Here is a 23,069-nt window from a genome sequence, read left to right on the forward strand (position 1 = left end):
TGACTTCAGCAGCGAGCAGGCGCACCGAGGGCTTTCGCGCTCACTTTTCGCATATAGAATTTCGAAAAAACATCGGTGCAAATTATAAGTCTGTATCATATTATTGTTGGTTATTAGATGCAGCTCCAGCCAGCCAGTGAATCCCCCGCCTTCCTGCCCTCTCCTCCCTGTGCCGCAAGCAGCAGGCGCACATCGCTAACGGAGGGCGCCATTACTCCCAGCAAATGGGCGACAGAAAACCGATCGGTGCCTATGCCATTCCCAATATGCGCTGGCATGACATCGGGTCAGCATGAGTATGAGCATTTTTTTTTTGTGCGTTGTGCCCCGGGCAACCGCCCATGTCGCCCATATCTAAAACCGCTACTGCGCATTGTGATTTGCTTTCCTTTCATTATACATGTGGTGCAGGAGTATTTTACTCCTTTACAATATATAAAGAGTAAGACAGCAGGAATAAATAAAAACAGTATTCATTCAAGGGGGATTATAGACAAACAGGAGTATACAGAAAACAAAAGAAAGGTGTTTATTATTGTTCCTTATTATCAGTGCGTTTTCTGGTCTTATTTGGTTCTCTGTGTTTTCCCAGATTATTTTTTTCATGTTGATTTAAGTTTTACTTGTTTTCATGTTTTAGTTGTTTACTTGACTACTGTGTTTTGGTTTGTAGATATCATTGTGTTTTAATCCTCATCTTTTAATCCTCTGTATTCCTCCATGTTGACTTTATTCGTGTTCCTGCATTTCTGTTTCAGCCATGATGTTGTTCATTTCCTCTTTTATTTTGATACTTATTTGTAACTTGTGCGTTGTGTTTAATTTTCACTCCCTCCCCTAATTCATTGTCTTGACTATCAACACCTGCTTCTTGTTACCCTTCTGTTTCCACTCCCGTAGTTAGTGGTCTGTATCTCTTTCATTTTTTTGCCTTTGTGGTGCAATATGTGTACTCTGCCTGCTTAAGCACCATTGTTTAATTCCTGATTATCTCCTAGTTTGTGCTTCCGGCTCTGGTTTAATCACTTTGCTGCTCTAGAGATGTTTTAAGTAATAAATTGCTCAAAAATGGTTCCTTTAATAATAACCTTAGGTTATTTAAGTGCTATGGATGAAAGAAACATGCTACATACATTTTTTCCTCCTTTTATCCTTTGTTGCTTCTGGACATCAGATCTTGCTAAATAACAGAAAGTGATGTAATGCAATGATATTCTTTATTTTATTGTGGATTTCTTGTAAAATTTCTATTTTCTGAACATCATTTTAAAAATTAACTTCCCACAGTTGAGCTTTTTGATTAAAAAGGAAGGTGAAAGCTCAGAGAAGGACATCTCAGGTTTTGAGAAACCTGAGCTGGCGCAAAATGACAACATATTAAGTTTATGATTGATAAGAGGTATTATGTGAGCTGTGCTTTGACATTTTCAAAAGTCTAGTGCCTATTTCGTATTTTAATGCAGTCACCAGTCTTGCTGCTTGTGGGCAGTGTTGTTCTGTTTTCATGTTAAAAACAATTTCAGCCAACCACTGTGCAGTACAGTGAGGCGTGCTCAGACCTCTACATTGGAGAAAGACCTCGACAGGACAAGACTCTGTTTACATCTGCATCTAAAGGATAAAGGTCACTCTTTCAAAGATGCCACGGTTCCGATTTTGGAACAAGAAGGCAGATGGATTGATAGAGAAGTAAAAGAAGCCATCACTGAACAGAGAGAGTGGCATACAATACCAACTGTCAGCCATCTACAATGCAGTCCCTTGCCAGGCCCCAAAACCCCAAGTGACATTGTTTATCCGGTGAGTAGGTCACATGATAGGGCGCAACAAGGTCTCATAGTGTTTTCACCTGAAACCTCTAGTGGTAACGACCTTTTTTCACACCTTGGCTCATGTAATGAGGCACATGATTAATAATGGGTTAACAGCCCTTTTAAGGGACAATCCCCACTAGGGATTAAATACCTGGGGCTCTTCACTTTTTAGTTTTAGAACTGAAGAAACTTTCTGGATGAGAAGTGAAACATCATCTGACTCCCAGGCTAAACTTCGGAATATTCCACAGGACATTTATTTTTCCTGCTTTACCAGAGACATCAAGATGATTTATTTATTTGATCGACTCCCAACTCTTTAAGAATTTGTCTCGACTTATTGAATTGGCTTGAACTAGGACCCAGTATATCCAGATCCTATTGCATCTTTGTGATGCCATGTACATAGACATGCTGGATAATGCTCCAAGACAAAATATATGCAAAAACCTGGTTACATAACTAATGTCTGATGAATTTTTTTTTTGTCGTTCTGTGTTCTTGTTTAAATAGTCTTTCAACCCCAATCACCTACAGCTGAATCTCTGAGCATGCTCATGTGTTGCCTGACCCTTTTCCTGTAACTGACACTTTAGTGCCAGCCTGTGCCATGTAAATTAATAGCGGGAAACAGAATGATTATGACATTTAAAAGAGTTTCTGCTCTGCTGGTTCATTTTTTCCCTTTAATATGTGACTGGGAATTGTAATCTTTTTCTTTTTCACTAGACCAGTAATATTTTCCCTAAAAACTAGGAATTCATTGAACAGAACACTTTCATAGAATTTAAAACCTGATTTCTCTGAACACTAAATACAAAGGTACTTGCATTTAACAGCTGGAAGGCTTTAAAACTTGTCTTTTTAAAACAAGTTTCAGATGTGTCAATGCTGAGTGAGGCAGCGGTCTCTGCCCCACCCCCTTTGTCACATCACTTCCTTTGCACCCTTCATTTAGGTGTTAGGTGTTCAACAGTTTCACAATTAGACATCAAGGCACAGCTGCTGCACTTCTGATCCAGTGGCATGGCTATTCTCTTTTGTCTTCTAACTGCGATGCTAAAAGGCCACCGAGGTGGATGGTATCTTTTCTTCCTGGCTGCTGTCATTCCAGGTAAGTCTAATAGCATTCAAGTGGAGTTCAACCATCCACAGACAGGTGACCTTAAACTCACTTGACAGGATTGTTTTTTATTTACATGTCAAAACCAAAGTTCTTCCATTTTCAATTGTTTTACTCTCACTCTTTTTGATACTACTGTTTCCACTTCTGTTTAAATGGTAATATTTCGTTGCAAGAGTGTAGTGTGGTAAACGTCATATATGAGACTGCGCTGGTTTCCTCTCCCACACAGTGGTCTTTAGCTGTCCCAAAGATGTCGCGCTTGTCACTCTGTGGTTTTAGCAAAAAAGAGTGGTATGACCTGAGCAGAAGTACTTCTCATGCTGCATGCACTATTATCTGTGTCATTAAATTCTGCACCTTCTGAAATGCTGTTTTTGTTGACTCATTTAAAATTACTTGACTTTTAATTTTTTTTACTGTTGACCACACTCATTAAGACAGCCTTTTCCCCCCACTTACCTGCATAACACTTCAGAAATTAATGAAGAGCAAAAATGCTAAATAATAATATTAAGAATGTTTGGGAGCCAAAGCAACTTGGCTGTAAAGTGACAAACCACAGAGCTGCTGAGCGCTAAGGCATGCAGTGTGTAAAAGGCTCTGCTGACTCAAGAATTAGAGCTTCAAACCTCCCCTGGCTGTAACATTAAAAAAACCCATCAGCTGATGGGTTTTTTTGTCCATGTAAGACCTACATGGACAGGCTCCTGCATCTGTCACTCCTGCATCTGCCACAGACCTTGTCGGCCTCTCCGATCATTTATTTTAAATACACGGGTGGCCACGCTTTTGCAGTTGTAGCTACTAAACTTTGGAACAGCCATTGTCGGCTAGTCAGTTTTAAATGGCAGCTGAAAACTTATTTTTACAAGTTAGCTTTTCCTTATTATGTGTTCACACCTTTCTATAGAAGTATATGTGCACAGTACAAATGAATGGATGACTGTATGTTTGAAAGCATGTTTGTGTGTATAGTGTATGTTGACTTCTTTAATGTAAGTTTTATCCGAACAGTAAAGCACTTTGCAGCTGTGCTTTTAAAATGAGCCATACTGCTCCACTTATTATCATGACTAACAGTATTCCAACTCATCCAACTTGTGCTCCTATACTGGTTCAGACTGTTCCAAATAACTGGAGTGCTCAATCGTTTCTGGTTCTCTGGGTTAATAAAGAAGTAGCTGTGTTGGACTGGAGTTAATGGGTGAAGGGCATTCAAGATAGTGGACCTACTGCACTCCCCCCTTAATGCATTTGACCAGTTTCTTTCTTTCTTTTTCCCTTTTTCAGGTAAATACTTACTGAAAGAGGGTTCTGTGTTGTATTTTGCGAAGACTTCCACTGGTTATTTATTCATTTCTAAATGATATACAACTTTATGCAAGGGATAAGAAAAAAAAAAAAAGAAACTGGGTATGACCAGACAATGAAAATAACAGGTGTGATCTTCTACCAGGTGTCCACTTTCAGAGCACTAATGGCTCCATCCAGCCTGCTTTGGAGTCTGAGCTTCACTCCAAGGGTCAGATCTACCGGCCGGTCCTGCAGCCATCTGAGGCCACTCCTCAAACAGGTACACCTGTTTTATTCCATGTATATGCATGGTCCAAATCCCCTGTTCATTTACAGCAGACAAAGAGATGCTGGTGTAATGGGACAAGAGGTAGAGGGACGTAAGGAAGATAAAATAACCTTTAAACCTGACACAAATGATCGTCTGTCATGCTGATTAATTTCATATTTTGAAGGCTAAGAATTGCAAGCAATATTGATTCATAGTTCACTGTGCATACGTGAAGAATTTGGGGAAACATGAGTGTGCAAAACAGATGGCCTACAGTTCATTTGTTGACTACTATTCAGAGAAGGATGCAGATGTGATGGCTTTAAAGGTGACTAACTGAAATATTTGAAAGTGGCATGCATTATAATTTTGCATGCTTGAGTTCAAAACTATGTTGTTGTTTTTTGTTTTTTTTTTAATATATGGGTGCAGGAAACTATGTGAAGAAAGATAGAGGGAAACCCTGCATCAGAATTACCATGGGAGCAGAGTTCTTGGTCACTGAAAACAAGGTCAGCGGCGTGTGTGTGTGTGTGTGTGTGTGTGTGTGGTCAATGGCATGCTTCTTTTTGTGTATTAGTATGAATTTTATTTTGTTGCTTTTCAGCAGTTTTTGCAAAAAGTGTGTGTTTGTATCAGCATGTCTTTGTGAGGTGTCACAAGCTGGTTTCTCACTGCAAAAATTTCCAACTGCCGTCAGCTTATTTATTTTTTTTCAGTTACAGTTGGATCGTTTCACATGGGAGTCAATCGGTTTGAAAGTTGTTTACACCTGACCTCAGTGTAATCATTTTTTTCTTTCTATGCTATAATAATATAGATTAAAATTGAGACACTGGGCGCGACATTGATTGGGCTCCAATATTTAACAGACATCATCTGATTCTAAGTCATTTGTGAGGCGCTCCTATTTTTCACTGACTGATCCAGATGTGACCCAGCACAGAAGGAAAGATTTGCTTGTCTTTTTCTTCAATGTAACGCAGAAATCAAACAAAGTGAGAGGAGATGGTGACTTGTAATGCTGATCCTGAGCCTTTACTTTTCTCCTTTTGAAATCAGAAAACCTGGTATTTTGACCTGGACCCATCCAGAGTTAGGGTCAGTGGTTACTGTGGCAAAGAAGAGGCTCTTCTCTCTCTCACACTGCCAGACAATGGTGCCAGCCTGCAGTTCAAATTCAAAAAGGTACAACACTCATTCACTGCTGGGTGAACTCTCAGTGTCATCCTCATGCCTGCTGTGGATACCTTTCTTCACATCATAGTCAGTTTTACTCAGTTTAGGTCTGCCTTATCCACGTTCACATCGAGGCTGTAATGTTCTGTTGTTTATGAATCAGCTCAAATGTTTTTGTTTTTGTCCCCAGGAGAAGACTGTTTTCTACGTCATCGAGATGAATGCACATTTGTCTCCCATGCCTGTCTGCAAAGACTGTTCCAGTAAGAGCCAAAGGAAAAGACGCAGCAAACAGCTGGTGTGTGATTCAGATGCCCAGCATAAACTGAAAATTTAACTACTCTTGTGCTTCATCCTCTTCCCAACAGACAAGACTTACAAAGGTGTGTTGGCCCATGAAAAGCTGTTCAAAACTGCTAACGGTCAAAGCTTCATGTGCAAGTCTGAGAATCTGCTTTTGATGTCGTCTGAGCTGAAGATCAAGCTGGTTCCTGTGCAGATGCAGGCCTTCAACCTGTCTCAAGGACAGTATGGAAAAGGTGACTAGCTTTCACAGAAACAAATGAATGGAAACCAAATATCTCCTGCCCAAAGTTAGGTTTTTAGAGTTGAGGCAGAAAAAATGAACAAATTGGACAACATCTTACAACCCTTCAGGTTTACAGCCTTTTTTGTGGTCCCGTGTTTGAGAATGAGAGCTCTGTTATGATCTGACTGTGTGTAAAGACATCCCATTAGATGTTAAAAGTTTAATATTAGACATTAAATTTCTTATTGAAAATAATTAAAAAAAAAAAGGAAAAAAAAGGTATTTTACTTAAATCCTACACATAATTGCTGCTCTGTTTCTCTCCATGGTTCAGAGGTGGAGTGCTGGGCTGACTATAACAAGAGAATCATTCCCATCATCATCGGGGCAGCCGTCGTGTGTCTCATTCTTATCAGTTTGATGAGCTTCCTTGTGGTCAGAGATCGCCGCAGAGATGGATACGAACGGATTTGAATGGCGAAGAGTTCACTGTGAAACTGGACTGGGGGTGGTGGTGGGGGGTGCTATTGGCTTGTTCATACACTTGCTCTTTCACTTGTTCTTTTCCTAAACCTTCATTTGGCTTGTCACATTCTTCTGTTAACAGCAAAGACGGTTTGTCTGGTATTTACAATTTGAATAAATAAAACTTTTTTTAAATGTTGTCTTTCTTTCTTTTTTCTTTTTTTTTTGTTGTTGTTGCTTTCATTAATGTCTTGTGTAATTTTAATTGATATTTTTTTTCACTGCATGTTCAATATTCGTTTGAAACAAATATTGTTCATAATTTAAGAGTGGAATATTTTTAATCGCACGAGAAAGCTATAAATAATGCCATTAAAAGCAAATGGGTGCGAGAGTACAGACTAACATCGTTATTAAATAGTCTCTATTCATCATACTTTGTAACCTTAAGAAAGGGGGGCAAACTAATACTCATTGCATTATGTTGTATTTTACTGCACAAAAATTAAAAATAATACTTTAAATAATTTAAGGGATGCATAACAAAAATGCATTCAACGTTCTGAATGCAGTAAAATTTGTACTTCGAGTCCCTGTTAACTTTTAATTCTCAAGCTTTTCGACAGAGAAATGCTGCCATCTGCTGACGACTTTTGATAACTGCAGCTTATTCACCGCCTCCTTATCCTTCCCTTCTAATTGGCTGTCGCCCCTACGAGTCCTTGGAGAGGTCAAAAATAATGATAACGAAATTTACCGGAGAGTCGCTGTGGTTTTGGGATATACAGTTTAGTCGATCACATTTCTCTTGTTGGCTTATCCAGTCCAGCACCGAGACCTTTTTTTTCAGGTGCTCATTCAGCTAGCTAGCACAGCTAGCCTCAGCAGCTGGTGGCTATGGCTGCAGTTATTTTAAGTTTCCCAACTCTGCAGGGCCTGCGGATATTCACGCAGTGAGTACCTAAGAGCACTGAAGGGCTGTTTTGTCTTATAGAGGGTTCGACAATTAGCGCACTCATTTTTAACGATAGCTTACAGGTGTCAATTTGGGAGGCTATCTAATGTTATTCTCCGAGCTAAGCACACGGCGCTAGCATTAAGCCTGTGGACACGACTTCTGACCTGCAGAAAATGTTATTTGCATTCAACACCGAGACTCTGTCCTGATATATATGAGAATGGACCAAGGTTAAATGGCTAGCAAATTGTCTGCTAGCGTTGCTAATGGTGCTAGCACAACATAGCACAACATATTTGTGGGAGCAACCTCGCATGCTGTCTAACTAGCTCAAATTAGCTTGGAGTTTGTTTCTGACTGCAATGTGTTTCTTGAATGCGTATTGTGATGAACTGCCTGTGCCACTGCTGTGTTGCTCTAGCAGCAGCTCAGCCTATGTAGTATCGAGTGGTGCTGAAGTTATTTCTGTCTCTCCACAGGAAGCTGTCATGGAGCACGAGAGGCGTGAGGCTTGTTTCAGGAGGTGAGGAAGCATAAATATACATGCAAAACTTCCAAATGATTGAGTAACCACTAAGAGTGATGCAAAAAGTCCAAAAATCACATGCACTACACAGAAAAGCAACATGCAGCCATTTCAGGAGCTGATGGTGTTCAGCATGTTTGTTTGATTAATCTCTGAACTGATCTTGTTCCAATTTTACAAATACTGACTTGCACACACTGTACGTCCAAGTCCTTCACCTTGCTGAGGTTGTTTGGAGCAGTGATGTTTGTCTTTTCCAGGGGTGAGAAGGATAGAAAAGGTGCTGATTGCCAATCGAGGAGAGATTGCATGCCGTGTGATGCGTTCAGCCAAGAAGATGGGTGTACGCTCAGTGGCGGTGTACAGTGATGCAGACACACACTCCATGCATGTAGCTATGGTGAGACACTGGATCCTTTTACTTTATAAGAAGTAGTTGTTTATAATTTCCTGAAGCTGCCTTTAATTGATAAAAGATGACATTGTTTTTGTTTTTTAAACCTGTATTTGCTTTGTTATTATTCAAGGCAGATGAAGCCTACCATATTGGCCCTGCACCCTCCCAGCAGAGTTACCTCTCTATGGACAAAGTTTTGGAAGTGGCCAAAAAATCTGGATCACACGTAAGGAATTCTTTTCATTATAGTATTTAGCCTTCTTTAATCACTTATGTCTGATTTCTGTGTTGTAACCGTTTTTTGTGTTTCCTTTTTAAATCTACTTATTTGCTGCTGACATTTTGTATCTGCAGGCGGTCCATCCTGGCTATGGTTTTTTGTCAGAAAACACAGAGTTTGCTGAGGCATGTAAACAGGAAGGAATCATCTTTATTGGGCCTCCCTCATCTGCCATCAGAGATATGGGCATTAAAAGGTTTGGTCTCTTTGCTGTAACCCAAATTTATAGGAAAGATAAATAATAACCATGTGTTTCAACTCATGTGTTTTATTTTACTTTGTTTTTCAGCACATCCAAGCATATCATGTCAGCTGCTGGCGTGCCAATTATAGGTGGCTACCATGGAGAGGACCAATCTAATGAGAAGTTGCAGGCAGAGGCTGTCCAGATTGGATACCCTGTGATGATCAAAGCAGTTCGTGGAGGAGGGGGGAAGGTGAGAGGATGCATCAAGTCAAGCTTTTGTCCAATCCTGGCAGATTAGCTGATCTCAGTGCCAGCCTTTATCAGCTGATACACGTCAACACCGTGACAGATTGACATTAAGTTGGGCCCAGAACAGAGTTATGCTTTGAGTTAGTCAGTGGTCTTTAAACTCTTGCCACCCTAACTCATCTGTCTTTAAAATTTTGCAGGGCATGCGTATTGCACGCTCAGACTCTGACTTCTTGGAGCAGTTGGAGTCAGCACGGAGGGAAGCCAGAAAATCCTTCAATGATGATGTCATGCTGATCGAGAAGTTCGTGGAGGACCCCAGGTAACACATTTAACTGTTAACTAGGCAGTTTTCAGCACCACCGGGTGGCCAAAATGTTGTCTTGTTTTTGTGATGGAGAGGTAGGGCTGTGACTAAAGATGATTTTGGTAGTCGACTAATTTGCCAGTTCTTCTTCGATTAGTCAACAACAGTTTTAATAACTGTGAACTCCACTTCCTGTGGGCTAACCTCCTGTTCTAGGCTCCGCCTGCTCAAGTCTACCCACCTGTAAATATCACTCTGTTGTCTCGTCCTACCACAGCAAATTAGAATAATGACCCAGGAAACATGAATTTGAAAATAATCAAATGTGTTTTAAAATAACTCAAAAGGACCATCAGAATAAAAATGAAATAAGTAAAAATATTTGGGAATGCAAATTAAATTGCTAGTAGTATTTAACAAATATGCCTTCTGTCCATAAGTTCGAATAAAGCTTCAAATTAAATCACAATAATTTTTTTACTCAGTCTGAAATCAGAAGTTTTCAGAGTTTAGAGATGATTCAGTTTATGAATTTATGATTGCACATGCTCTCATGTTTGATATGTTGTTCCCAGCTGCAGATGATAACCAGGCTGACATGACTGTACATGAACCTCTTCACAGGACAAACTCATCTATGCGCATGTGCTTAATACTAGTAAAACAGAATTAGAAAAGACAGTTACTAATCAAAAATGTGGTTGTATGTCATAGTTTCTTGGTTGATGCACGGTTCAACTGTTTATAGACATAATTAATTGATATTGACCCACAGATTAACTACCTAACGTTAGGTGGAAGAGGGGGGAAAAAAGTAGCAGACAGTGAGTTTCCGACAGATAAGCTATTATAGAATAGAAATATCCTTTTTTGTCCCTCACTGGGGATATTCACGATAACATAAAGGTTACTGGACAATCATTAACATAAACAAGGTATCAACAAGATGCACTAGTGTAACTCCCCAAACTGACCCATTCAGAGTTGACGTCATAGCTCCAGGGTGCCATCGCTTTAAATGCTGGTGCTCTGCAGTAGTGCTGTCGTGCTCAGCTGCGCAGTCTGCATTCAACTTTGTTTTCTGTGAAATGCTTTCACATTCTTTTAAACTGTGAAAGCATTTAAAAAAAAACCGTTTTCTTCCGTCCTCCTGTTTTGTCTTCCTGCTATGTTCTTCTTCATTAGTATCAAGTGCCGTCGGCAGAGGCTATGTACTGTTCTCATAGATTTCTGTAGTGTATTGCATAGGGATGGGTATTGATAAGATTTTCACGATTCAGATTCCATTTTCGATTCTGTTTAACAATTCGATTCTTTATCGATTCTTTTTAAAAAGGAGAACACTAAGGTCGATCAGCTTAGAACTTTGTTTTATATCTTCTCTTTGAACAAGATAGAAATTTACGAGTAACATGGCCTTACAAACCCAACAGTGAGATCTTAAGAGATCTACAGCCTACGGCTCTTCAATGGGGTGTCACAGGGTCCCCGGGGAAAAAAATTGTAAATGTAAAATAAATATTCTTCTGTAGCAATAACAAAGTATAACATCAATTATTCTGTAGCAATTACACAAGAATATCCAGTAATGTCTCTGCCTACAATTAAACACATTCACTTACCGTAAATCGGGGGCATCTGCTGTGGCAAATGGGTGCAAGGCTTTTACTACAAACTGAGTCACTGCACGGTGACATTCGTCTATCCTGGCCTGAAAGGAGACGCTACCGGTAGACTGCAGCGAGAACTGCCAGCATCTGAGCCAGACTGTCTGTCTCATCATGGTCGCCTAAATGCACAGTAATGGGAGGTTTTGTAATAAGGCAGCTCGCGCTAACATAATATGCACTGTTAGTTGATTATTTACCTGCCGCATTAACGGGAGAGGACGTGCAAACGTTACCGCTACTGCTGGGTTGAGATTCACGAGTCCGGAGCGGAATTAAAAACACGACATTCATTTAAGGTTATCGTGTGTTTTGTGAGCAAATGCTTTTGCATATTCGTAGTGTTTCCTCCCTTAATGAAATATCTACTTTGCAAGTATTGCAAGTTGCCCTGTTGTCATCGGTTCTCGTAAAGTATGACCAAACTTTTGAGCGTTTGAGCCGCCATGTTTCCTGCCAGGTGAATGACGCTCCGCAACGTGGTGACGTCATTCGGGGCGACTGGAATCGATAAGGGAATCGTTTGCAAAAATGGCAAACAATTCCAAGGATTTGAAACAGTGAGAATCGGTTCTCAACAAGAACAGATTTCGATAACCATCCCTAGTATTGCAGTTTTAAAAACAAATTTACGTGGTTATAGAATATGATGTGTCAACAGTAAAATTCCATGTTGACAAGTTTTTATAGTTCTCATATTCCTGTGTCCTGAAGACATGTGGAGGTCCAGGTGTTTGGGGACATGCATGGCAATGCCGTCTATCTGTTTGAGAGGGACTGCAGCGTTCAAAGGAGACATCAGAAGATCATAGAGGAAGCACCAGGGGTAAGTGAGTGATAAAGTTTGAACAAAGTTAAGGAGAAAGAATACATTTGGATCAACACATCTAACTGAAATGATCTTGGCCTGAGGTTAACCTCGTGATAGGTCCATCGGCTATTTCTGGAAAAATAATTCTTCTTGTTTTTCCATTTAGTGAAGTAAATAATAACTTGTTTCCCACTTAAATGAACATGTTTCTGTGTTTTGTGGCATTTTTTTTCAGCCTGGTATAAGCCCTGAAGTGAGGAGAAAACTCGGAGAAGCAGCGGTTAGAGCAGCCAAGGCTGTCAACTATGTTGGAGCAGGTAAAACACTCCCTCTCCTGCATTCATCGCACCAGAGTGATCCAGACTCACAGTAAAACAGCTTTTGCACAAGCAGGGAGAAAAAGGGCCATCATTCTGTTTGTCTCTCTGTGCAGGTACGGTGGAGTTCATTATGGATGCCCAGCACAACTTTTATTTCATGGAGATGAACACCAGGTTGCAGGTGGAGCATCCTGTCTCTGAGATGATCACTGGAACTGACCTGGTGGAGTGGCAGCTCAGGGTGAGGAAGGAGGGAGGAAGGGGAGAGCAGAATGTTTTTGAGGTGACAAAATGATTTGTGAAATTCTTTTCCAGGTGGCAGCAGGGGAGCGCTTGCCTCTCCTTCAGGAAGACATAATGCTAAGGGGACACTCATTTGAGGCTCGTATCTATGCTGAAGACCCAAATAATGACTTCCTTCCTGGGGCGGGGCCTCTGCTGCATCTCTCCACTCCCCCACCAGACCAACATACACGTATAGAGACTGGCGTCAGAGAAGGTAGGAGTCAACTATATATACAAATAGGGTAAAGAATAAATTTATTTTTCTTTTTTAGGGTATTAGTTTCTATGCTAAGGGTAGATGTTGTCCTAACGATGGTGGATTGCTCAGTTCTCTCAAGTGTGGTGCCAAAGCTTTAGCTCTGTCCTGGAGCTCCTCACTGCTGAGCCCCACATATTACTGGCCCACAGCATCAGAAATGGGAATCTGTTGCAGTAAGGCACTAATAAAGTTAAATGGTGGGAGCTTTTTATCTGTGTTTGGTTTCAGGGGACGAGGTCTCGGCACATTATGACCCAATGATTGCCAAGTTGGTGGTGTGGGGAGAGGACCGATCTGCTGCCTTAAAAAAGCTGCGGTATTGTTTACGACAGTACAATGTAAGATACAAATGCACACTCTTAAATGATGCTTTGCATGTCGTGCTGCTGATTTTTTATTTATTTATTTTTTTTTAATGAGCACAGGATTTAAATTTTTTTTCATATAGCCACTGTATGTGCGAGCTTCAAAAATTGGTGCCGAACACTTGAAAATGATGTTTTTGCGTCCTGTCTGTTCTTCTGTGCCCACAGATAGTAGGACTAAACACCAACATAGATTTCCTGCTGAATCTTTCGGGCCACCCAGAGTTCGAGGCTGGAAATGTGAGCACCAGCTTCATCCCCCAGCACTACGCTGAGCTCTTCCCCACTCCGAAAGCACCTTCTGGGGCAACAATCTGTCAGGCAGCCCTCGGCCTGATACTACAGGAGAGGAACCACACACTGGGATTCACCCAGAGCTCCACTGGTGAGGAGACAGAGATGATATTGTTTGGATCAGGACAAATTACAGCTGAAAATCTAAGTCCTGTGCATCTGTGTTTTCCAGATCCTTTCTCCCCATTTGGCTCTAGCTGTGGTTGGAGAAACAACATCCTGTTTAACAGAAATGTGACACTACAGGTGGGAGATAAAAGTAAGTGACAGCCATACTGTGACTCTGTTGCCAGATATTAAATCGCAATGACTGGCAGGTTAATACAAATGTCTGATAGGGTCAGATCATGAATTTCTGAGATTTTATAAGGAAAAGGTCAACCTTACCGTGTGTGTCGGTTCTGCAGAAATTCTTTTCTAAACATTATTTAACATCGTAAGTCAGGAGAAGGTTGTGATTTTACTTTTTATTCAGTGTGAAACTAGTGACAGTAATCTGTGATAGCCCACCTAATGGATTCCTTCAAAGGTCTCACTACATTTATTATGAGTCTAGACTGATAGCTAGCCCCCAGCAGTCTGAGCCTGTAGCAGCATAACTAAGGCAAGCCTTCAGGGTCACCTGATCTAGCCCTAACTGTGCGCTTTATTAAAAAACAAATGGATTGAGTCTAATTTTAAAAATAAAGGGTGTCTTCCACAGACTGGGTCCACAGGACAGGTGCCTGCTTCCCTTTGTACTTTTAGAAACTCTAGGAACCGCAAGTAAGCTTGCAGTCTGAGAGCAAAGTGCTCTGTTTGGACACTATGGTACTTGGACTTAGGCTGTTAAGATATGGTGGGGCCTGATTATTGACATGATTTTAAATGTAATTGTGGATTTTTCTTGGAGCCAATGAAGAAAAGGTAATATGGGGGAAACCCGATCTCTTTCTAATCCCCGTTTGTACTCTTACCTGTTATGTTCTTTTAGAAGAAGCCATCCAGAGTAAAATTCTGGTTGGATATCATGTTTTTAAAATATTTGGGGCCAAATACAGTATCCTCAATTTTATCTGAATTTAGAAGAAAATACAGGTGAGCCAGGGTTTTATGTCTTTAACATACGCTTGTAATTTAATTATTCTTTTAATAAGGTTTCACAGATAAAGCTGGGTATCATCTGTGTAGCAATGCAAATGTGTGCAGTGTTTTCTCACTGACTTCTGTGTGTCAGGAGGAGTCCTTGTGTACATGACGTGAAGCACACTTAGGTCCATATACTCATTGACAAGTTTAGGGTTTTTTTTTTTTTTTCCCCCCCTTTTACTGAAACATATTCTAATTATAGTTATACAGTAGACATGGACATAATATGTAGACTCTCCGTTTTCATTTGGGGGTATCCACATTCAAACTGGATGAAGTGTTTAGGAGTTTCAGCTCCTTAATATGTGCAAGCCTCTTTTTAAAGTAATTGAACAGTGGGGTCACAAGGCTATTTCATGGGCAGGTGTGGGCAATTCCTTCCTTATGTCAACATCAATTAAGCTGCAATGAAAGCTGCTGCAGTAAAGACTTGACAGAGTATTAAAAAGGAGGAAACCAAGCATCTGGTGAAGTCCATGAGTTCAGGACTTATTTTCAGTTATTTAATTTGTTCAGTTACTTTTGAGCCCCTTAAAAGAAAGAAATTATGTTTAAAAATTGCTTTAGTTCCTCAGATTTTTTTTATGCAATCTTTTTGTTTAACCCATTGAATTATTGGTAATTAGTTGCGATGTACAGAACCAAAATTAGTAAACGTTATCTCTGTCCAAATATTTATGAACCTAACTGTAGTTACTGTAGATGCAATTCAAAGCAGTGCAGCATGTTTCCTTTAACACTAACAGCATAGTCTAGACTAGTCTAGTAAAATGTTGTCATCAGAGGTGTCAAGTGCTGCACTGAGGTGTTTCTGCTGTCAGAGGCCACAGGAAGAAGCTGCTTCTGTGCTGTGATGAGCTCTGAAACCTGACTGAAACTCGCGCCTCTGCAGATGGTCTGTTAGCTGCTTGACAACTACTCTTTCAAGGATTTTTGAGATAAAGGGAAGGTTGGACATTGGCCTGTAATTAGCTAACACAGCTGGATCACGTGATGACTTTTTAAGTAATGGTTTAACTACTACCAGCCTAAAGGCCTGTGGTACATAAAAGGTGAATGTAAATTAGTCACATTTAATTAATGGTGAAATTTCTTTGAGTCTTGTAGGAGTGGGGTCTGAAAGTCAAGGAGTAGTTATTAAAAGTCAACTCGGAAAGATCGACAACAGTTATTAATTAGTTCTTGGCTCAACAGAGATCTGGATTTTATATTTGCAGAAATGCATATATGTGCTCCACATGTGGGCATGGATACACACTGGTTCAGACTGGGGGCATGTAAGCATGAACATCTTTGTCCGGTTTCCCTTATTTAACAGAACTTTTAAGCTTTTCAATTATTTATGATCATTAGATTAAACAAAGATCTGTGTTTAAATGTGTGTGCAAGTAAATGGAAATCTAATCAACAAAACTGATATAAAAAGAGTGATTTTTATTAGTGATGCTAGTGGCTTTCTTTTTGCTTCTGATTTGTCTTTATGCAGTTGATACAGATACACGTGTATAAGCATGTGCGTGTGGTGACTTCAGGCTATGGGTTTTAGTCACTGGACTGTTTTTGGAGGTTTTAAATCTAAAGAACGACAGGAATGAATGAAATTGTAGAAATGTGTTAATTTGTAGTCGAGGACAGTTGGGACTGACTCATAATCCGATTTAATGATTGTGTAAAAAAATTAAATTAAAGCCTGTCTGGTCTGTGACACATTACTAAGGAACTTGTATTCATTATTCAGTGTTTCTATTAAAAAGTGTCACCGAAAAGCTAAAAATAAAGCAGACAGCAGCAGCTGAGGGACGTACAGTGGGGCAAAAAAGTATTTAGTCAGCCACCGATTGTGCAAGTTCCCCCACCTAAAATGATGACAGAGGTCAGTAATTTGCACCAGAGGTACACTTCAACTGTGAGAGACAGAATGTGAAAAAAAAAATCCATGAATCCACATGGTAGGATTTGTAAAGAATTTATTGGTAAATCAGGGTGGAAAATAAGTATTTGGTCAATAACAAAAATACAACTCAATACTTTGTAACATAACCTTTGTTGGCAATAACAGAGGTCAAACGTTTACTATAGGTCTTTACCAGGTTTGCACACACAGTAGCTGGTATTTTGGCCCATTCCTCCATGCAGATCTTCTCGAGAGTAGTGATGTTTTGGGGCTGTCGCCGAGCAACACGGACTTTCAACTCCCGCCACAGATTTTCTATGGGGTTGAGGTCTGGAGACTGGCTAGGCCACTCCAGGACTTTCAAATGCTTCTTACGGAGCCACTCCTTTGTTGCCCGGGCGGTGTGTTTTGGATCATTGTCATGTTGGAAGACCCAGCCTCGTTTCATCTTCAAAGTTCTCACTGATGGGAGGAGGTTTTGGCTCAAAATCTCACGATACATGGCCCCATTCATTCTGTCCTTAACACGGATCAGTCGTCCTGTCCCCTTGGCAGAAAAACAGCCCCATAGCATGATGTTTCCACCCCCATGCTTCACAGTAGGTATGGTGTTCTTGGGATGCAACTCAGTATTCTTCTTCCTCCAAACACGACGAGTTGAGTTTATACCAAAAAGTTCTACTTTGGTTTCATCTGACCACATGACATTCTCCCAATCCTCTGCTGTATCATCCATGTGCTCTCTGGCAAACTTCAGACGGGCCTGGACATGCACTGGCTTCAGCAGCGGAACACGTCTGGCACTGCGGGATTTGATTCCCTGCCGTTGTAGTGTGTTACTGATGGTGACCTTTGTTACTTTGGTCCCAGCTCTCTGCAGGTCATTCACCAGGTCCCCCCGTGTGGTTCTGGGATCTTTGCTCACCGTTCTCATGATCATTTTGACCCCACGGGATGAGATCTTGCGTGGAGCCCCAGATCGAGGGAGATTATCAGTGGTCTTGTATGTCTTCCATTTTCTGATGATTGCTCCCACAGTTGATTTTTTCACACCAAGCTGCTTGCCTATTGTAGATTCACTCTTCCCAGTCTGGTGCAGGTCTACAATACTTTTCCTGGTGTCCTTCGACAGCTCTTTGGTCTTGGCCATGGCGGAGTTTGGAGTCTGACTGTTTGAGGCTGTGGACAGGTGTCTTTTATACAGATGATGAGTTCAAACAGGTGCCATTCATACAGGTAACGAGTGGGGGACAGAAAAGCTTCTTACAGAAGACGTTACAGGTCTGTGAGAGCCAGAGATTTTCCTTGTTTGAGGTGACCAAATACTTATGGGCAATCGTGGCTCAAGAGTTGGGAGTTCGCCTTGTAATCGGAAGGTTGCCGGTTCGAGCCCCGGCTTGGACAGTCTCGGTCGTTGTGTCCTTGGGCAAGACACTTCACCCGTTGCCTACTGGTGGTGGTCAGAGGGCCTGGTGGCGCCAGTGTCCGGCAGCCTCGCCTCTGTCAGTGCGCCCCAGGGTGGCTGTGGCTACAATGTAGCTTACCATCACCAGTGTGTGAATGTGTGCGTGAATGGGTGGATGACTGGATATGTAAAGCGCTTTGGGGTCTCTAGGGACTAGAAAAGCGCTATATAAATACAGGCCATTTACCATTTATTTTCCACCCTGATTTACGAATAAATTCTTTACAAATCCTACCATGTGAATTCATGGATTTTTTTTTTTCACATTGTCTCTCACAGTTGAAGTGTACCTCTGGTGCAAATTACTGACCTCTGTCATCATTTTAGGTGGGGGAACTTGCACAATCAGTGGCTGACTAAATACTTTTTTGCCCCACTGTATTTAACTAAAGACTTTGTGTCAGTCTCTCCCGCCTCTATCTCAAGACTGTTTTTAACACTTTTGTTTTGTTTTTTTCCATCTAGAAGTTGATGTGGTCATCATGTACAACCAGGATGGGAGCTACAGTATGCAGGTGAGCTGAGAAAGTTAACTTTTTTTTTTGCTACAAATACTTAATTCTGTTTTATAATCTGTATATTTTGGGTATTTATTAAAAGTTTTCTTTTTCCAAATTTGTAAATAACAGTAGTACAATGTGGGATGTCGGTGCTTAAACAAACCCAGGTTACTTCCCACAAATGCATCACTTCTGCTTTCTTTTTAGATTGGTGACGAGGTGAATCACGTCACAGGGGAGGTGGAGATGGAAGGCGGGGCATCGTTCCTGCACTGTACTGTCAATGGCGTCGAGTCCCGCCCTAAACTTGTGATCCTGGACAACACGGTGCACCTGTTCTCCACTGTATGTATCTGACATGCACAGTATACAGATTTCTATTTTGCATATTCCTCAAAACCACTGAAATCCAAGTTATCATCTATCATGTTGCTTGCAGTGTCTTCTATGCAAAACTCTTTGATGTTTGGTGACTGATGGCCCAAACAAGGCTTAAATGTTTCCCAAACATAGAAAAGTGACTTAAACAGAAGTGGAGGAAAAAGTGGCCTTTTTAACCTTTTTTTTTTTTTTTTTTTTTTTGCCTATGCAAAAGCTCCTTCTGGAGGTTCAAAGATGTTTTCGTCTCACCTGTCGCCGCGCAGACTGTCTCTGTTTCCACTCTGACATCACTCTGACAGTCTGACATCAGGGGGAATTAAAAACCTGTTTCGGTCCTCTCACCTCAGCTGTCAGCGAGCTGTCACTGCACTTTCTGACGTCTTTACCTCTGCGCTGCAGGAGGGAAGCTCTCAGGTGTCTGTTCCCGTGCCAAAGTATCGGGCTGGTGTTGGCGGTTCAGGAGCTCAGGGTGGAGCCGTGGCCCCCATGACTGGAACTATAGAGAAGGTGACTTTTTCTTTTGCGTAAAGGATATTCGTGTTTTTCTAAAGTTTACTTTTAAAGTTCAATTTGAAGTTTTAATAGTTTTTTGTGAGGGTAAAAAGCTGTCCAGTAAAGTTTCTTTACCAGTTAAAATGCAGTCTTAGTCAATTTCAAGCTGAAGAGCTTATGTATATAATTTTAGACGTTACAGTCAGACAATCCACTCTGAATGTGTCAGTGCTGAACCAGTATGACACGAGATGTCCTAATATGTGGAAATGACACACACAGTGCGGATGAAAAATTCCATACAACTCTTATTTTGTTCTTCAGCTTTATTTTGTATCTGGACACATAAAAATACATAAATCACAGCCACTATTCTGACATCAGTAACCCAAAGTCCATGACATAATTTCCTTAGGGATAAATAAAGGATTCTGATTGATGAATGGAGCCTAAGGCCACAAACTCCATCCAGTCAGGGTACAAAAGTTTGGCATTTTAGGAAATATGCTGACCTTTTTCTGTTCTTTTTGCTGATTATTAGCTAAAAGATCGATGCCACTGTCATGGCTGTGAGGATAAATGTTGAGCCAGTAAGTGGTTTAGACCTTAGTACTTTCTGGTATTTAAAAAAACAGACCCACATCTACTGTATGGGTGCCTTTTAGGCTTATTACTATAATTAGACAGCTGTAAGACATAAAGGTTCAGTCTGTTTATTATTAGCTTTACATGCTTCAGAGGGTGAATATTTCCTAGTCCTGATGGTAAGTGATCCCACCTCTAACCTTTGTTATACAAAGGTTAGAATAGTATCAGTCTGTTTAGCTTAATTTTGATAGGAAAATAATCACATTTCTATTTTGGTATGTTTTTATCTGGGACTCTGCTAGAATATCTTTGCATGATCCATAGTTTGGAGCTCTTATACATCTTTCTGGGCCTTGGTATATCTCTTTAGTTCATCCACTGTTTGAAAAAGTAGCTTTAGCTTCTTTTGATTGGCTGCTGCTTGAACAGCATCAGCATGTAATCATGTACAGCAGAAAATAAGGACAATCATAGTTTGTGCCCCAGTTTTTCTTCAACTCGTAACAAGGTAACAAATAAACTTTGCTTAATGTTGTCAGCTTCTTTTAACACCTGCTGTAAATCAGCAGACAACAAAATGTCTCTGCTTCATGCCTCCAGTTAACTCGCTGCTCAGACAGATGCAAATGCTGCTTAACAACAAGTTAAGCAACTGGTGATGACTGGAGAGTGATAGTAAATCCCTCTGCCTTGTTTATTACATTTATGGGGACATGTCTGGGTGTATCACTGCTTCCCTCAAATCCACTAGCAGCCGGAGGAATGAGACTGTGGAGGAGGCATGAAGGAAGAAGTCATAATACTGTGTGTGTTACTTCTTTTTTATTTCTGAGTGACATTATTGGTTTGGTTTTATTGTATTGAACGAGTGAACGAGTCTCTTTTCCTGTGTCCAGGTGCTGGTGAAGGCCGGAGATAAGGTGACTGTGGGAGACCCACTGATGGTCATGATAGCCATGAAGATGGAGGTGAGGCACTGATGATTCTTGCCTTTTAGCCGGTGTACACACACTGCTGAGTTTCTAATGATGTCACCTCTTGTATTTGCCTCTGCAGCATACGATCCGGGCGCCAAAGTCAGGTGTGATCAAGAAGGTTCTCTTCAGCGAGGGCTCTCAGGCCAACCGCCACGCTCCTCTGGTTGAGCTGGTGGAGGAGGAAGAGCAGGCGGAGGGAGGCAGCCAGTAAATGCATCAAAGCCACAGTTACACTATAAGGTAGAAGAGGGCTAGCACGTGTAAGAGCTGGAGGGAAAGCTACTCAGTGTGAGCCAGTTTTGGCCTCCCGCAGGATTTAAATCATCTGTTCGACAAAGAGTTTGGGTCAGTCTGAGACAGATGTGGCAGCCGCGTGTTTGCTGGATGTCTTCCTGCTAGAACTTCTATCATGTACAGCGGCTCTTTTTACTCAGCAATTCTTGCCTACATGTCAGCATTTCTCAAAGTTTCGGGGGGCATGAAACCACCGCAGTGGGGGTGTGGATGACCATCGGGGAAATATACAGTCTGCAGTGCAGCAAGTGTGATTTACACAGAGAGAACAAACAAGTGTTTTATTCCACTAGAAGCTGATCTGGATTCGTCTTCATCGGCAGATCCATATTCTCTTTCTGCTGTCAGTGAATAATCTCTCCTTTCAGTTTTGGTCGGCATCAGGCTTGTCGGAGGTGCAGTGATGGTTAAACCTGGCGAAATCCTGTCTTTGTGTTAGACTGAGTCCTGCCTTTAGTTTCTTTACTGTTTGTGTATTTAAACAATTTCTAGATGAGAAATGAAACTTTTTTTCTATCAAGTACTGTCTGAAGGATTCTTGAAGAAAGTAGGGTTACAACAGAATAATCATCAGTAATTCTAAAAAATGTTGATTTTCAAAATGTATCTGATTATTTACCACAAAAATATCTTTGCTGGGGATTTCTATTGATCTTTAATTGTAATTAAGATGAAAACTAATGAATGAGCAAAGAAAAAAGGCAGTTTGAACATTAGACACAGGCTAGGGGGTTGATTGCAACGCCACAGAGACCCGTCTATGTCTACAGCTCTCAGTGGCATTTTGGTCACGTTTAGGAAAGAAACGCCTTACTGTAGCAACAAGAGAGTGGGGAGCTTTTCTCTTGAATTTCTGCTCTCGCATTCTCGCCATCGCAGCAGATTAAACCCTCCTAACTTTGACAAGCTCATGTCAGGGCACATTAACAGCTTTCTCATTAATGGCTTAAACTCCTCTGAGGAGGCTTGTTACAAGCGCCGACTTATACAGTTGCTGCTGAGTCATCAAACACGTGTCGGTTCCCTGAATTGGCACCAAAAGCTACCACTCCTCGAGCCAGATTACTCTTTGATCAGAGGCTCTTTGCTTCAGTCTGGGCTTTTCAGGGAGGGGTGAAAGAGCATCGCTGTACAGGAAAGGTTGCGTCAAGTTGACAACGTGAGCACAAGTTGTTTTTATTAATTAAAATCTGGCCACTCTGTGCTTCCAGACTGACTCCAAACTCTCCATTATTCACACTCACAATACCTCTGTCACAGTTAAAACAAAAAACCACAGGTCTCCTTTAACCCTCCACTCTGCTGCTGCAAGCACTCCAGAGTGCATTCTGTGACGAGTCAGTCTCATGTGCAGCATTTCTGCACGCACTTGTCTCTCGGTTCAGAGTAGCTCCTGAAGGATGAGATGTCAGTCACGGAGAGATTTTGGCGGACAGATGGTTTGCATCCGCGTAAATCCAGTGAGGGAGTGATCTGCCACAGACACGGCGGTGAAGTGGATCGCTCTCTTCTCACCAACCGGTGTGCTTTGAGATCTTGTAGACTAAAACTGTCCGTATGAACACATTTCCTGGATTGTTTGTAGGTGTAAAATAATAAACTAGTCAAATTCTGTAATAAATTTTTTTTAAAGTGTAAACTGTCCCGTGTCGTCACTGATGCGCCTGTGTTTTGAGTGTTTGTGGCTGTCGTGTCCTGGCGTCGCCTCCCTCAGAGCTCAGTGTGACTAATGGGAACAGCTGCGCGCCTGTGCCGAGCCCTAAATGCT

The 23,069-nt window shown here is 41.2% G+C and overlaps 2 protein-coding genes across 2 annotated transcripts; both read left to right on the forward strand.

Moving 5' to 3' along the window:
- Nucleotides 1-2,378: 2,378 nt before the first annotated feature.
- On the forward strand, nucleotides 2,379-7,069 carry lamp3 (lysosome associated membrane protein 3). Its single transcript, XM_086268689.1, has 8 exons — nucleotides 2,379-2,636; nucleotides 2,773-2,928; nucleotides 4,397-4,513; nucleotides 4,937-5,016; nucleotides 5,567-5,692; nucleotides 5,874-5,946; nucleotides 6,052-6,222; nucleotides 6,547-7,069. The coding sequence occupies exons 2-8, from the start codon at nucleotides 2,841-2,843 to the stop codon at nucleotides 6,684-6,686; spliced, it is 795 nt and encodes a 264-aa protein (XP_086124815.1). The 5' UTR covers nucleotides 2,379-2,636; nucleotides 2,773-2,840; the 3' UTR covers nucleotides 6,687-7,069.
- Nucleotides 7,070-7,378: 309 nt separating this feature from the next.
- On the forward strand, nucleotides 7,379-22,940 carry mccc1 (methylcrotonyl-CoA carboxylase subunit). The gene is made up of 19 exons (XM_086268688.1): nucleotides 7,379-7,630; nucleotides 8,115-8,158; nucleotides 8,422-8,561; nucleotides 8,689-8,784; nucleotides 8,913-9,034; nucleotides 9,128-9,275; nucleotides 9,475-9,596; nucleotides 11,963-12,074; nucleotides 12,295-12,376; nucleotides 12,493-12,620; nucleotides 12,695-12,878; nucleotides 13,152-13,261; nucleotides 13,457-13,673; nucleotides 13,755-13,841; nucleotides 18,535-18,584; nucleotides 18,777-18,914; nucleotides 19,350-19,457; nucleotides 20,927-20,998; nucleotides 21,087-22,940. The coding sequence occupies exons 1-19, from the start codon at nucleotides 7,575-7,577 to the stop codon at nucleotides 21,216-21,218; spliced, it is 2,148 nt and encodes a 715-aa protein (XP_086124814.1). The 5' UTR covers nucleotides 7,379-7,574; the 3' UTR covers nucleotides 21,219-22,940.
- Nucleotides 22,941-23,069: the final 129 nt, after the last annotated feature.

Source organism: Aulonocara sp. 'chitande type north' Nkhata Bay, linkage group LG17, assembly GCF_057382095.1.
Source record: "Aulonocara sp. 'chitande type north' Nkhata Bay isolate Kocher_YH1m ecotype deep benthic linkage group LG17, A_spYH_male_GT1.1, whole genome shotgun sequence".
Classification (NCBI taxonomy): Eukaryota; Metazoa; Chordata; class Actinopteri; order Cichliformes; family Cichlidae; genus Aulonocara; species Aulonocara sp. 'chitande type north' Nkhata Bay.

Excerpts from the sequence above, each read along its gene's own strand:
- lamp3 (XM_086268689.1), top strand. The coding sequence starts at position 2,841 with ATGGCTATTCTCTTTTGTCTTCTAACTGCGATGCTAAAAGGCCACCGA. Across the intron at positions 2,929-4,396 it reads CCTGGCTGCTGTCATTCCAG|GTGTCCACTTTCAGAGCACT; the intron begins GTAAGTCTAATA and ends ATCTTCTACCAG. Across the intron at positions 4,514-4,936 it reads TGAGGCCACTCCTCAAACAG|GAAACTATGTGAAGAAAGAT; the intron begins GTACACCTGTTT and ends ATATGGGTGCAG.
- mccc1 (XM_086268688.1), top strand. The coding sequence starts at position 7,575 with ATGGCTGCAGTTATTTTAAGTTTCCCAACTCTGCAGGGCCTGCGGATA. Across the intron at positions 9,597-11,962 it reads AAGTTCGTGGAGGACCCCAG|ACATGTGGAGGTCCAGGTGT; the intron begins GTAACACATTTA and ends TGTGTCCTGAAG. Across the intron at positions 18,915-19,349 it reads CGGTGCACCTGTTCTCCACT|GAGGGAAGCTCTCAGGTGTC; the intron begins GTATGTATCTGA and ends TCTGCGCTGCAG.